The 16,456-nt window shown below is 38.2% G+C and overlaps 1 protein-coding gene across 1 annotated transcript in view; it reads right to left on the bottom strand.

Moving 5' to 3' along the window:
- The window catches only part of LOC139743131 (RNA helicase aquarius-like), a 39,110-nt gene that overhangs the window by 14,501 nt on the left and 8,153 nt on the right, over window positions 1-16,456 (bottom strand). The window contains exons 9-25 of the mRNA XM_071653640.1: window positions 16,210-16,286; window positions 15,038-15,102; window positions 14,067-14,180; window positions 13,335-13,448; window positions 12,737-12,840; window positions 12,345-12,447; window positions 10,722-10,842; window positions 9,796-9,888; window positions 8,014-8,114; window positions 7,064-7,090; window positions 6,769-6,868; window positions 5,864-6,031; window positions 4,109-4,278; window positions 3,094-3,203; window positions 2,338-2,469; window positions 1,439-1,585; window positions 636-705 (exon numbers count right to left, since the gene is read on the bottom strand). Coding sequence (XP_071509741.1) covers window positions 636-705; window positions 1,439-1,585; window positions 2,338-2,469; window positions 3,094-3,203; window positions 4,109-4,278; window positions 5,864-6,031; window positions 6,769-6,868; window positions 7,064-7,090; window positions 8,014-8,114; window positions 9,796-9,888; window positions 10,722-10,842; window positions 12,345-12,447; window positions 12,737-12,840; window positions 13,335-13,448; window positions 14,067-14,180; window positions 15,038-15,102; window positions 16,210-16,286 — 1,816 coding nt within the window. The remainder of the gene's footprint in view (window positions 1-635; window positions 706-1,438; window positions 1,586-2,337; window positions 2,470-3,093; window positions 3,204-4,108; window positions 4,279-5,863; window positions 6,032-6,768; window positions 6,869-7,063; window positions 7,091-8,013; window positions 8,115-9,795; window positions 9,889-10,721; window positions 10,843-12,344; window positions 12,448-12,736; window positions 12,841-13,334; window positions 13,449-14,066; window positions 14,181-15,037; window positions 15,103-16,209; window positions 16,287-16,456) is intronic.

The following is a 16,456-nucleotide window of genomic DNA, read 5'->3' as shown; positions in this document are numbered from 1 at the left end:
TAATCAAACATTAGGAAAAATAAGCTGCACTTTTCACCGACAATTCACAAATTCTCAAACTGTAAAGAAATATTTTTGCAGCATAAGATTATTGTGAATTGGAGCCTATGGCCTTTTTCAGGGCATGAAATTTTCAAGAATTGCCACTGGCATTCAATCCATATAATGTAAACATGAACATGCATTTTAATTTTGCAAATCTTGGCCTTTACAAACTTTGTGAAATCAAAATGCACAAGAACATTTCTGGTTTAACAGTAGATCTGCCAGAACCTAATTACTCATGAATATACAGTCATGTATTTAATTGAATACAAAAACATGAACATGCATTTTAATTTTGCAAATCTTGGCCTTTACAAACTTTGTGAAATCAAAATGCACAAGAACATTTCTGGTTTAACAGTAGATCTGCCAGAACCTAATTACTCATGAATATACAGTCATGTATTTAATTGAATACAAAAACCAAGTAACCACTAAAAATCAAACAGAAATTTCAGTCAACTACATTTTACTTTTAACACATTCAACTCTATTGACATAGAGCTTATGTATTACTTATCACTTGCAAACATCTAAACATGTAACCTTCAAAATACAAGTGAAAAAAAGTTGTGTAAGTTTTCACTCACCATTGTCAAGCCAGGTTGCATACCAGCACGGATTGCTTCGACCTGGGTGGGTGTGAATTTGATGGCATTCCTGTACAGGTACAAGATGAGATGTGAAGTTAGCAGGCCATACCAGTCCTCCCAAACATCACTTCACATGATCAAATTAGCTTGAGCACAACAGGAGCACCAAAAGGGAAAATGATTTGGGTAACAAGGGAGGAAAGACCTATATCAAATCATTTAACAAACAACAGTAGGCAAAAAGCAATAATTCAAGGGTAATAAAAACTTTTTTGTCTTTATCTACAAACCAGAATCTCATTAGGACGGCGGTGTACTGGTGGGCATGGCGACTCGTAAGAAAGGTTCTTGCATTCTATACACACTTCCCATTTCGTAATGTCTCACATAGATTCTTGAAATATATTCCAAAACTGGACTTTGGACTTACAATTTCTATTTGTATTCATCAGACCTTGTTTCACACATCAGTTTTTTGGGTTTTTTTTCAATTACAGAACTGTAAGAATGAAGAAATTATATTTGAAATCTGATGTTGCAACTTACAATGAATAATACGAATCCCATAAAAAAAGCTTAAATTGAAGAACTACTTCAGAATGCTATCCTCACCACCACGCAAACCTTCAAAGATCATATGATTCTTGTTACGTTCTACATTGTTGAGAAAAAAAAATTTCCACAAGTCAACTCAGTCATTACAAAGTGCCGAGTCAAATATATGCGCCCGAAATAGATTAGTAAGATGAGCGTTTTTCTTCTTCCACCCCTTGTGGATTGCACGTCCACCATGAACCTACTTCTTGGGTTGGTTGTAGGGGTAAGGTCCCCTGTTTGGGATGATGTGAGGCTCCACAATGATCTCCTTAGCTGCAGGTGGTAAGCTGCTCTCGTGCTTCCGTTTCTTCCCCGACGACTGGTGCTGCTGAGACTCTGGAAACGTTATCCTGCGACACGAGGTCAGACAAATACTAGTACTGACTTTGAAGCTCACAATTTGGCATGCACTTCATACATGGCCAGTCAGGCAATGTTCAATATGTATGTAAACATATACATCATTTCTTTGGTAGGCTTTTGTTATTGATTATGCACAAACTTGAAAGTGCTAAGCTAGATCATAGGCACTCTGCATGTGCAATCAGCACAAGCGCAGCTTTACTTTATTCTGGCCTTAGGAGTCAAGAAATACAGCATACTAAACCATGGGCTTCAATGAAAGCATGAACATGGTACTAATCCAATCAACATCAGAGCAAGTTATGAATCACTATTTACTATAAGGGCAATACTGTACTGTTCATAAGAAGAAAAAAAAAATGAATCAATACATATAATGAGATCTGGGTCCTGTTTTGTGAAGAGTTATGATTGATAGATTTCTATCACAAGTCTATGGCAGCCTGTGTGGTACGGGAATTTACAATCGATCATATCTTTTGATAAAACGGGGCCCTGGTATCATTTGTTTCAACCAAATGCTTTTGAGAGAAATACATACAACTCTCATATAGCAGTATAGACCCGTTGAGGACAGACTGATTTTGCTGTAACACGCATTTCCCATACAAACTTGTCCGAGTATACTCAGGACTCGGCCTAAACGAGTTTTTAAAAAAATAAAAAAATCTGCTTGACTATACGAGATTTCTTTGGCAACTTTGGACTGCTCCAGTTGATCTCAACCAAGAACACAAACCTGAATGGCGGGACCAGTTTTGTCGGGTCATCTGTCACCATCTTGACCGAGTGGTCAGGGAAGCTGGCCCTCAAGTGGGCAATGTCCAGAAAGGTGTCATTCCAGTCCAGAGTTGGAATCAGTTTCTCCATCCTTACAGGTGCGTGTAGAAAAAAAAGGCATAATCGAAGATCAAATATGCTGCTCATTTGCACTTTAATACTGGGTAAAAACAAAGCTACTGAACTATTGAGGTTCTAGTTAGGTCAATTCACACGCAAGAATTATTGGTATTTCTACTGCTATGCAAAAACTTATTTCAGTTTTCACTGTTCAGGCATCTGGAAAATATGAAATAACACAAACAAAAGATCTGCTGCAAGTAAAACACCATAAAATCTAAGCTGCCCAAATGTCTACAGCCTGACCGGATCATGAGCCGGGCACTCTTATCCGGGTTCATATGTAGCGAGATGAATCAAGGGATTAAAGAATTAAAATTTAGCCATTATGTACGGTAAATTATTGCAAAGGTTCAACAACAAAAAAATCAAGATGGACTTAATCTTGCATCATAATGCCATGGTCACATGCTTTGAATCAACTTTTCTCCTTTTTTCTTTTTTTTTTTGTGTCATGATGCAAAAATTGGTTTTGATTCTTTTTAGGGGGAGGGGGGTGTGTAAATGGACCTGCTGTTAAACTTGAGATCGATATGGCCACTTTGATGGAGTGTGATCATTTGGCATGAAGCCAATCCATCTTCGGGCGTCTTACTTGGAGTAATGGGCGGCCCCGGGATCACCGTAGCCCAGCAGGATATCATGCAGCCAGTCTGGCACCACACACTCAGTGTTCATCAGGTCTCGGATGGTTTCCAACACAGCCTGACAAAGCATCAGAAGAAATTTATTCATGGGTTAATTAATTACTCTTCCTATTAACCTCTTGTCATTTTCACCAATGTCATCTGGCAACTTGACTGGAAAGTCTCTGCCTCCTCAAATGATCACTAAATTCCACTGAGAGTACGGTCCTACATTACAACAAGAGTCGATGACCATGACATTCAACCTTAAGGGACTAACCATTAATGCCATCTACTTCCAACCTTCTTGAGAATACAAACCACTTGGTAAAATAATGGCCGGGAGGTGACATTTAAAACAAAATTTTGTGACCTTTGTCCCTGACATTCGACCTTTCACCCCTATCATTTCGTCATTATACTTGTGTATTCATATATTCTCCCCATTTTATTTGTTTCACCACTGGAAATTCCAACCTGAAGTTACAGCTGAAAAATTACACTGTTTTGCTTGAGTTGAGCAACCTCTAACCTCACATGTGACCTTGCATCATACAAATGGTTGTGACCTTGCATCATACAAATGCTTGTATATTAATTTTATCCTGAATAGCACAATATATCATGATCTTGCACTCCTGATTGAAACTATGGTTGGAAAAGGGTATGTTCACCCAAAGTGTAGTGACTTTTGACCTTTGACCATGAGAATTTTGTCGAAAATCCAATAAGCGAATCTACATCTCCAGTAGCACATGTGTGCATGATAAAAACAAAATAAACCTTTCATCTATCAAATCGCAGTAATGAGATATACGGGAGATGAACATATATTATGGACCAGCTGCAAAAACACAATACATCCAGCCCCATTTTGGGGGAGGCATACCAATAACAAGTGTGTAAAATAATCACGGCACATCATTCACAATTCAATCACAAAGTGCATATGAAGTTACCAAGAAAATTCAACGCTTCACAAACCTTGAAGTTGTTCTCCTTTGGCTTTCTTCTCATCATGACATTGAAGCTTTCATAGACGTCCTCTGCATCAGTCGCTGCAGTCCTGGACATGTCCTTCTGGTACTGGTTGGGGTCCAGCCACACACGGTATGTCCTCTTCATGCCCGGCAGATCAGGCCGTGGTTCTGGTCCTTGAGGGAGCAAAAGTCCAAGAGTAGAACGGCTTGCTTACAGTGTCTTTTTTAGGTCAAATGTGCTCGTCAAAGCACTACTGGCTTCACCATATGATACCACAAAAATGACGAGCATAATCTTAAAAAAAAATGAGCTTTCAATGTGTGCCCCTTGCTCTGTGTGTACTGAAGGACTTGAATGCTGTCCACAGTGAAGCCACAGGCACACTGTGTTCCACGTCCATGCAGATACTAACCAGGTTTATCACATGAAACTATAACAAGTCTCATTGCACGCAAATGAACAATAAGAACGTTCTAGAAGCATCTTGACATTTTCACTACAAGTTGCAGTGGCAATGGTGTCATCATCTTATTAATGGCTGACTTCAAATCTGAACTTAATTCCTTTTTAACGCCTCTAATGCCTCTAATGTCACTCTCTTTAAAGGACAAGTTCACCTTCATACACATGTGGATTGAGTGAATGCAGCAATATTAGTAGAACATATCAGTGAAAGTTTGAGGAAAATCGGACAATCCGTTGAAAAGTTATGAACTTTTGAAGTGTCTGCTCAGTCACTGCTGGATGAGAAGACTACTACAGCTGATGATGTCACATGCGTACAACAGTATAAGGAAACCATAAAGAGAATTTCACAAAATGTTACTTTTTGAAAAAAGTGCACATTTCCTCGACTTGTCACTGACGTATGTTAAGGGTAATATTATTCTCCCTGCCTTCTGAAAGAGGGAAGTCAAGCATTCTCTTATTATGCGAGAAAATATGTTGAACTTTCTTTATATTTTCTTTATATCGTTGTACTCATGTGACATCATCAGCTGTAGTACTCTTCTCATCCAGCAGTGACTGAGCAGAAACTTCAAAAATTCATAACTTTTCAACAGATTGTCCGATTTTCCTCAAACTCTCACTGATGAGTTCTACTAATATTGCTACATTCACTCAATCCACATGTCTAGGAAGGTGAACTTGTCCTGTAAAGGTAGGGGATACCTTTTACAGACCTCCCAAAATGCAGCACAACATTAAATATGAACCTCAGGGGACTTGTTTAGGCCACTGCTGAGAAATTTGGAAGTCAGCAGTTATCTACAATTTGAATAATGCACAAAACTCAACTACTCAGTAGTTCTTTGTGTCAGCCACACTTAAGCCTTTTTGTTGCAGTCTTCTGTATTTTTTATCTATAAACACAAATCTAAAAGTATAAGAGCTGATGTAATAACATATAGAGTGTGTGGCAAGAATGTATATAGAAATTTTTGTAAGTTTTTATGAACTTTCTTCGCAAAATATACAGGATGGACACACATGCAGTGCATGGGTCTGCAAAGGTAGCCTAGTAATGTACTGGAATTTACGGTGAGCCCCGAAAAAAATTCAATTCAAAATCTAACGGTCAATAAAAGTGTACTAAATGTTACCCTCCACTTTCAATACTTTATGGGAGTTTCTAAAATGATACTCTCTTCAACATACCATTGTATTTGTACAACTCTTCATTTGAGGCATGCAAATGGGATTCCCTGCCTTTCACTCTGTCTCATTCTCTTTTATATCCTAGACTAGGATACGCACCTTCCTCGATCACCTCCCCATTTTCATTGAGGAGTCCCTCGATCTCACAGCCCCTGACGTACGCCAGCCCCACTTGGTCGATGAAGTGCTCCTTTGGGTTAAAGGGAGTCCCAATCCTTTTCGTTGGTCTCACCGTGACCAGGAAGGCCACATCGTGCTTCCTCAGAGCTGAATGAGCAGAAATTAAAAGAATTAGAATGTCCAAATATCAGCTTCTGCACGATAGAGATTGCTCTGTGTGCTGACAGATCACTCTAAAACAAAGAATGTTATTTGAATCTCACGTCACATACAATCAAAAGAGTGTAGTAAAACAAGAAACTTTTGTGTGCATGAAACTTTCACGAATTTTACAAGGACCAAAGACTCGTGAAAGCAAAATACATGAGAAAGTATTTTTCTACACAGTGCATTGAATGCCAGAGGCAATTCAAAAAAGTTTCATGCCACAAAAAAGGCCATCAGCTCCAATTCGTGACATTTTCATGCCATGAATGTTTCTGGTTTTACAGTATACTGCATACTGTACTCAAAAACCCTCCTTACAGTACACAACAAAGCAAATATTCTTTTTTCCTTCAAACTCAAATTGCAATTTTTTTCTTGTTTTCCAAATACAAGTTAAACTCATTCAGAAGCATGCCTAATGTATCTCTATCATTTTTCTGTGCTTCTATGCATGTTGCACAAACCACCACATGCACAGATTACCTTTTGCATCGTTTTATTTTAAAAAAAATCTGATAGCCATCTTGTAGCAGACACAAGGATAGTCTCACTTGATATGGCAGACACTTATAAATGATCATGAAGCAGCGTTCACAAACTCTACATCTACAGGCTCGATGTCCTGAATCTATTCTTATCATTCCCATTCTATGTGCAGAATCTGACATTCAACTGACCTTCCCATTCAGCTTTGATGGACTCGCGGAGGTTAAGGGTCAGAGTGACGTCAGCTCTGACGGTGGCTGGGTGATTCTCACCAATGTTGGGCCTGGAAACCTGGTAAATGAACGAACATGTACAATCCAGATCGAGATGCATTCATGTAGTTTGTGTGGATTCACCCCGTTCTACAATTCAAGATTTGTCTAAAGTGAAAATACTAATAAAGGTAAATTCAAAAGCATCATGAGACTACCCATGTATGACTTTCTCACAGCAACGGGAAAATGATTCACAAGGACTGATACATACCTCTGCTATTGAGAAGGATGTGACAGGCTGCAAGACAAAATGAGAGAAGCAGGTTGCAAAGAGTTACATATCATGATAAAAGGGGTCTCGGGCAATTACCATCTGGGCAATTACCCCGAACCCTTCCTTTGGCCCTAATCCTAATCCTGAACCTAATCATAACCCTCTGGGGGTAATTGCCTGGATACGGATAAAAGTGCTAGTAAATTCTGACATGTAAAATAACATGACATAGTGACTGTGGTTACTCAAAGTTCCTGAAGTGTCCAATTAGCACCCTATGTATAATGCATACGAGTCATGAATCGGAACATACAAAGCATGGTAAATTTGTAGCTTACAAGAAACATAGTCAACATGCAAAGGCTAAGAACATGTAGAGGGACTACACATATCTTTCCAAACAGTATGCTTATACAGACATTTTGAGAAAACAAAGGGTTTCTCTGAGACCTTAGATTTTTCTTTCTTATGAAAAAATAGAGTATGATTATTATGACTTTAAGTGTAAATTTAAATGCATGACATGAATAAAGGAAATAAAAGAATATGCAAATAATCTATAAACATAATTAATACTCAGGCTGTAAAAAGCAAGTACAAACACATGTTGTGCATTGGCATTTGAACCATGTGTAATCGGTGTTGATACACCTGAATGAGGTAATTCAATTCATGTCTTCCTCGCAATCATGTCCTGCACATTGTGTCAATCACACAATGAAGTCCACTTTTCATTTGGTTTTCATAAGCCTTCTTCAGAAATTACAACTTACGGTGGCATGACAGCTCATTTACCATGGTAATGTTTGCGCACTGCAACAGCAAATCCTGTGTGGACTATAGTATAAAAGTATTTCTACACTGACTTGACAAATCCATTACAAAATTGGGCCTAAAGTTTGTTACAGCACTCGCTCGAGGAATGACCTTGAGTAGGTGTGACGTACCTGTGCCATCCTGGCCCACCCTCCAAAGAAGCCACTTCCATCTTCAGCCTTCCAGGGTTTCATCCTACGCACGGAATCCTCAACATCTTGACGGATCTCATCTGTCATCATTAAACGAACGTGACTGTCAATACTCCACCCCCTTTCTTTTCTTTTTTTCAAGCTCAGTATTCATGCTTGTACCTGAATGACAAACTACTGATGCAGCCATTGATGTCCCGAGCTCTTATGACTAAAGCCATACAATTTGTACAATCAATGCAAAACACCCTTGCTTACACTTAAAGAGAAAACAGAACTGTAGGGGGACTAACTAAGGTCTAGAGTGTGTGGGCAAATTCAAATGTATGGTTTCCAAACAAATCCATATCCCTTACATCACATGTCATTATGTAGTTTTTACGGTGTGACCCTGTGTTACAAAACCCACAGTTTAGGGTATTTTCTTGAAGAGTTAACACATCACTTTTTATCTAATTCAAACTTGGCAAAGATAAACCTGTTAAGTAGTCTTTTGAACACTTTGTACACCCCTTCTGCCCGTTGCAAGTTGGTTTCGTCAACTTTAAAAGGTAGGTGGAAACGTTCATGAAAAAACTTTCAGAGCCTTTGAGAACAGTCAACAGTAGCTTCAAATACTTTGACATAACCATGAACAGTATACATAAGTTTAAGTTCATTTGACAATCCCTGCGTAATGGCTGTCATAGAGTCATAAATCCTTTGCGTAAACACACAAGACAGGGTGACTAAACACACTCGAGTAGACCTTCAAAGTCCATCTTCTCGGAGGCAGCATTTCTACATATTCAATTTTCCATTATTCATTTTTGGTTAGGTTAGGAACATCCATTCAAAATAAAGTTACATATCATTTGTAAGCTGTTTAACGAGAAATATCATCTGGTGACGTTTTGTAGGTTTCTGCTGCGGGGTCTCCTATGAGGAAAGGCAGGGTGGTCAGCGAGTGGTTTGCTACATCCTTGAATGCTTGTGGAACATACTCAAAAGCCAGCAGCATGCTATGCAACATCCTCAAGAATTTGCAACAAACTCAAAATAAAATGTACTGATCACGCATGTGAAAAACATGTGCAAAACTTGAGAAGCATCAAACTACCATTGGTACTTGGATAATTTGTGTGCCAAACATGAGACAGTACATTGAACATATAGGCAGCATAGTGGGAAATGTGTCATAAATTGTTGCGCGCTACCCGCTCATGATGTGCGCTCTGTGCACACAAAATTTCCGCAGTATTCTCACATTTTGCTCTAGCTTGCAAAATGCTCAGATTTCAAGTTGTGGACCACCGTGATTAAGCACAGGCTTACTTACATGTAAAGCAACTTCAGTTGAATGTTTTCAAGCATTTTCTCACTCTGCTTTTTCATCAGTTTTCTGGCCATGTCAATAATGCTAACTGCATTCTTTGGCATTTAGGTTTTGGAGGAATTGCTTCTTGAAGTGGTAACCACCACAGATATCAGAGTTGTTCAAAAACTTGCTCTGGGTTGTTATCTTTCATGCTTACAACATGCCCATGGCTGCTGGGGACAAACATTCAGAGCTACAGGATGAGCCATGTGAATAAAGATGGAATAGCTGAGTAAGCTGTCAAACCACAGAAAGGTACCATTTGTGTGGTTTCACATGACGTGGCAATTTGTTTTCAAAAGTGAAAGCAACTAATCTGTATGAATTCGTCCCAAATGTAAATCTTGCATAAATCAAAACTCAAAACTTAAATTTCCCCACCTGACCTCCAACATAAGACTTACATGTTGATTCAAGACGAAAGAGATGGAAGTTTCTCAGCAGATAGTCATGGAGAGTGAGCATCTGAAGATTCAGTTTTGGCAAAGCCAGACATCCTGAAAAAAAGAAAACGTGCTCACACATTGTGAGAGTTGTAATAAATTACTTCCATGTTTGTTTAAGTATATTTAATAACTGATCTAATTCCACAAGAAATTATATAACTTTAAAACTTGCTTATTTGCTCCACCCCCCCCCCCCCATCTCAGCTGTTGATTGCGCAAGAAAGTTGGTACACACGTTGCCCATTATGCAATCTCCAAGAACAAATCATTCCTTTTTCCCAAAAAATATTCATTCTATCTAAATTATGCTGATTCATGTATAATATTCTTTGTGCGTCAGATCTTAAAGGGATAGTACAGTATTGGTAGAGATGAAAATTGGGCTTTTAAATTTTTTCGAGATACCAAGAAAACACTTATGATATAGTACAGAGCATACCATTTCAAGAGGAATTCAAAGTTTATTTTATGAAAATCGGGTTTGGAATGACTGAAACATCCAAAAACAAAGTAAAACAAAGCAATCGTAATAAAGTGTGGGTCCCACACTTATTGGAATTGCTCTTTTTTTGATATCTCAGCCATTTCAAAACCAATTTTCATCAAATAAACGTTGAATTCCTCATAGAATTACATGCTCTTTCATATTTCATAAGAGGTTTCTCATCATCTCACCCAAAAATGTTAGAAACTTTAAATTAGGTCTCAACCAAAACTGTACAATCCCTTTAAGCTCTTAATCCCTAAATAAAGCTTCAAATGGGCTATTTCTTTTTAAAATGTTCTTAGTAGTATCATAAATGAATTTATGTGAAAAGAAAAATTGCGGCACCAAAATGAATTCCTTATGTATTTTATAGTTTTCTTTTGATAGCTGTCCTCACCTTCCCCTGAGTAGTACTCTGTGGGGACAACATTCTCATCCCAAAGAATCTCCTCCGTCGGGTAGAGCGGTGTTTCATTCAAGGACTGGATCTGAGAGATCCTTCTCTCATGGTGAGATACCTGACAGATGGGGGGGGGGGGGGGGGGGAGGGCAGGAAGAGGGTGGGTGAGAGATTGGGAAAGGTGTCAAGCATTCATAAACACACACACACAATCTATTTTCGTTCATTCGCCCACTCAGTGAACAAAAGTCTGGACAATTTGGCAAGTGTGAAATGGCAAAGTTTGTAGATTCATGTATTCAAAGACAGTGAGCACACTCGCTAAGAGTGGAAATGACAAAAGCTTGCTCATAAGGAGGTAAATCATCTTCATCAGAGTTTCCATCCTGCATGCACAAGGCATTAAGCAATTGCTATCAAGACAAGATGATTCTCAGGCATATGAATACAGGAAAACAGATGAAATTTAGTCCAGTACATTTGTCAATCAGATATTGGGACACTCTGTAGACATGTAAAAGCAAATTACAGGCCACCAAAATTCTGACTCAACAATGGCACAGGCTTATAAAAACACATCCACTAAACATGTGTTTGTGTTCAGGTTACATCATGTCTATGGTGTGTATGTGTATGATTTCCTTGAGCAGGGCACTTCTAAATGACAAAAACATATATAGCTGCTTGTATTTCACTCATCAATTTGGTGAACAAGAGCTGGATTGATACATTGTCACTATCAAAGGTATGGACAATTTGGCAATGACTGCTTTATTTTGATCACGATATGTTCATATGAAACTGACTTTCAGGCAAGTACTGGTACACAGTTACACAATTATAGCAAAATTCAGATGTTTATTGATTGTGAGTCAATACTTGTACATTTTTTGGAATGGTACCCCAGTTCCATACAGTGAATATGATAATACTAATACCCTGTGTACTGAAAAGGCATGACAGTTATCCCCAGTTCACTTTCTATCTTTCCTGAATGGTGATTATAGATACACTGTAGAGCAAGGATCGACTTGAAAATACACAATGTAAGACAACACAAAAATAGGGAAATACCACTGTCCTAATGCATCATTATTACACAATTTTCTACGCACTGACGAGTAAAATTCTGCATATTCATTATGAATTGTACATTCGCACAGTCAGGAATTATTATCATCATTACTGTTATCACTTTTTCTTTAAAAACCATGAAACAAATGTCTGGTATTGCATGTACAGAAACTTGGGAACTGCACTTTATGCGTGTATTTTCGGTATGGAAAATGAGACATCAAAATGTAGGAATTGATTCCTTGAAATTGACTACAACAGATTGATATAGCAGGGAATAATTTTCCTGGTATTGCATCGCAATTTGCTTTGTATTTTTACACCACTGCTACCAAACTAATTTTTGTGTAGCAGTTTTCTTCCATAAAAGTGTACAGAATACCATTCGAAATATTGTTTAACAGCTGAAATTGCTAGTCAAATTTGAGTTGGAAAATTATTCCCTGTATAGCATCTGTCCTCAAATCAGAAATGACTCGAGTGATGGTGTACAGCAGCGTGGATACAATGCATACAGTAGACACAAAATACTCCAGCTGGTCTTACCATGAGATCTAGGAGGAAGGATTTGTCCAGAGACGTCTCCTCTTCCTCATCGAGAGGAGGAAGAAGATGCAGGAAGGCAGCAAAACGGTGCAGATCAGAGGGACTGAATAAAAAGATACAGACAGTGCCGCATGGATAATCATATCATGATATCTCTCTTCAATGTACATATGTATTTCACGGCAAAAGCAACAATTTTCAGACTATTCAGTGTGCTGTGAATCATCAGGAATAGATGCTGGCACAAGCATATGTATTTTCTTCACTTCATGGAAGACGTTTCTATGTCTGTTCATATACATGCTGAAGCATCTGCAATGGAGTTATGATGAATTGAGCAAAGCTGAACCGGTTCCTTGTCATGTTTTGCTGACCCGAGCATAATGTCTTACCTGAGCTTGGTGAAGTGCTTGGTTAGTGTCTCTCGCGTATCGATGCTGGCGACGTTGGACATGGCAAATTGTTTTAGATCCGGGAAGAGCTTGAATGCTGCTCTCTGTCATTCAGTGAAAAAAACACATAATAATGAGAAATAAGCATGCTAAAATGTAAGCATGCTAAAATGTATGTCACATATCCACCAAAAAGGAAAAAAAATACACACACACACACACACACACACACACACAAAGCTACAGACAAGCATTTCTATACTCTAGGTCAAAATCTGTCAGAGGGAATTCTTAGCCCTAAAATGATGCATAGATCAAAACTCAAATACAATCAAGAACAAAAATTTCTAATGAATGCAATGTATACAAGGCAAAATTTGATCTTGACTTTCTACTGCCACGTCTAAAAGTAGCTTTAAAATTCCCTACTTCAAGTGAATATTGATACAAGAATTGTTCATGTAACATCTGGAACTTATATAAGATTTGTCTTAAAATTCAAGGCCATAAATCTTGCTCACAGAAAAAGGCCACGCTTTGTTGAAGCACACCAAATAACAAACATAGGCGCTACGAATTGCAACATGAGGGCCCACACCTGAAGAGAACCTATCCTGTCGTAATGGATATCGGTCATCTCGTGGTCGGTCAGCGCTATCCCTGTCGAGTCCTTGATTTCAAACCCTGCATAAAATGTCAGCATGTCCAGCAACTGTGGATAGAGACACATCAAGCAGGAGCAGATGCTAACATCAATTAACATTATCATAAAAAAAACTTCTAATGTTATAGTCTTCAAAATCTGAGAAACATGAAAGGTATGGTTTGTCACTTGTTTCAGTATAAATAGGGAAGTCCAAATATTGGTGTGAACTAAACCAAACTTAAACAGCCATCTCTCCAAGCCCTCGATTGATTTTACTTGTGAGTTTCTCAAAAGAAGCACTTCAAACCCTGAGGTTAGAACACTCAACATATTTCTGCCACCAAAGTCCATTATCTTTTGACCATGGTAAGACAGTGAATTGTTACCATAAATTAATCTAGAACAGACGTTTCTTTGACTCGTGAGATGTAAACATATGAAACAATCTACATGATGATGAGCTATATATTTCACCAAGCCAGCAATACTCTTGACATATTATTGCCATAAAGTGCAGTGGCATCAGTTTTTTTTTCTGGGATTTCTTGAGAATACAGACAGTGATGTAATTAATTTTATGGATTTGTGTGTGTGTGTGTGTGTGTGTGTGTGTGTGTGTGTACATGTGCATACTACGATAAATTCATATATGCATGAACAGATCATATCTCTGTAATATCCCACCTCACTGAATAATTTCCCTTCCTTCCTCTTCATAAGGTTTGAAAGCCTGCACTTGACGACGACATGAGCATCACTCATGACGGCATTAAAGAAGCGTCTGGTCGGAAGCTGTGCCTGGTAAAAACACAAACCAAAACATCACGACAGTAGAGTGTTAGCAATGGTCCGCTGCCATGTCATAATAACTACAGTCAAACCTGTCTATAGCGACCACCGCCTATAGCAGCCACCCCCCAAGAGAAAAGCCATGTTAAACTCTGTCTATAGCAGCCACCTGTCAACAATGGCCACTTTTTTCGTCTCCATTGGGTGACCGCCACAGACAGGTCTGACAGTATCACAGTCATAAATTGGAAGCAAATATGAAGAACTTTGAGACCAAAACTTGTATGAAAAAATGACACAAGATAATCTCTCAGAACCACATTTCTCTTCGGAAAAGGAAAGGGGGGGCCTTCATAAACTCCCCTGGGTATCTCCCGTAAAATGTATACTTAGTTCCAAGCCATCAAGTAAATGTTAGGTATTGAATTCCAGTACTCTGGCAGGATCCTGCAGTCATTGCTGGCAGATTTTACTAGAATTTATTTTACATTATACTATTTGACATTGCAACATCAGCTAACATAGCTTTCTAATCACATAGGGATGTTTTTAACATGGTAGGAAGATCATGGGAGGCTGCATTGCGAGATGTTTGTTTGTACAACTGACTTGCATTTCTTCTCCATACATGAATTCTCTGGGCACACACTGACTATACCTTTGTACTCCTTGCATCACAGGGAATATCTGATGCATAAAATCATCCTCCTGTCATCTTGATGTTTACATGTCAAAATTTCATATCATTTTTGAAGGGTTATGAAGATACACATTTGTATACACTACGTGTAAGTTAAAAACAAGATTTACATGTATTCACACTAAATCAGAGTCTAAACCACACAGTTGGCACTTTAGCTTCTTACCTCAAGATCGATCATGAGCTCCAGAAAGCGTTCACAGAAATGCACTTGGTTTGAATCTGTTTTACCTGTTGAATGAGACATACATGAGTTGTAATCTTGTTGGATGACATTAATGCTTCAAAGATATAATAGCATTCATTGACCCCCTCAGCCCCATCATATCAAACATCATGGGTGTTGTAAGTAAACAATTTGCAGATGGTTCTGACAGAGTTGAATTACTTCTTTGAGTCATAGTGCAAAATGCATATATGGATATGGACTACTTTACAGGGCAATAATATGAACATTGCCCTGGAGAATAGCAGTTAATATCTGTTTTATAAAACAAATCAAATCCAATCAAATTATACTCGGTTCATCACAATCACACCACTCAATTTGCACACCATCCGATCCCTCCATTGTAAACAAATTGTTGTCTGCACTGCCACACACATCTGCATCAGGATTGCATTGAACGATAGTCATCTCTCGTGCTATGGAAGCCAAGTGTTTACAGTATTTGCACATACGTACCACTACTAACTAAAAGAAAGCAGTTTAGTACTCTGAGGCAGATTGTGTTCTGGGGGCAGTTGCTGAATTTATGCCCCAAATTTCAACCATTCAGAATTGAGAATTTTTGATATACCTCACACAAAAGATTGAAAATGACAAGCTTGCCATTCCATGGGCATCAAGAAAGAATTGTCTTGGTCATGTGAATGTGATGATGGTGTCATAAACTATGTCTTTAAAGCATCCAGTATCACATATTTCATATCTGCTCATTAGACACTCTCCTAAAAACCCTAATGAAGATACAAAGTAACTTTGCATTTCACAGATGAAGAAAGCTGACTCACAAAACTTGAGAGAAAAAGGGTCTTTGTTTAATCCATAAGTACAATATTCCAGCAAACAATGTCACAGCCTTTCATTTTTATTTATTTCAATAATGTTAACTGTTTAATAACTGTTTAATAATGCAAAGTAAAATAAATTGGCAAATTCTCAAATCAGCAAATGATGAGCTCAATTAGCCGATTTCTGTACATCTCTTTCTGATTTTTTTTTTTTTTAAGGATTTAACACACCAATTTTGATTTCTGAAGACACAAAGAATGTGCCGAAAAAACAAACAAACAGACAAGTAAACAAACAAAACAAATGTTGAGCTTCAGACATACCTTCCTCTGGAATGGAGTCTAGGATGGTGAAGAAGAGTTGAATCAGATCTGACAGGAATCTGCGCTCGAAGTCATTTCTGTAGACAGATGTAGTGCAAGTACATACATCAAATTATTTCTCAAAAAAGCCTCAAGCAGTGTATCATATGGTGCTATTTTCCCTGTCACTGTATTGAGCTGACCACTTCACTAAAATTCATTTTATAGTGACCATTTGACATTTTACAGAGTCACCACAGGGAGTGAC

Source organism: Diadema antillarum, unplaced genomic scaffold, assembly GCF_040938485.1.
Source record: "Diadema antillarum isolate AM-2024a unplaced genomic scaffold, OU_Dant_1.0 seq00001051_RagTag, whole genome shotgun sequence".
Classification (NCBI taxonomy): domain Eukaryota; kingdom Metazoa; phylum Echinodermata; class Echinoidea; order Diadematoida; family Diadematidae; genus Diadema; species Diadema antillarum.
This window is presented reverse-complemented; position numbering and strand designations above follow the sequence as displayed.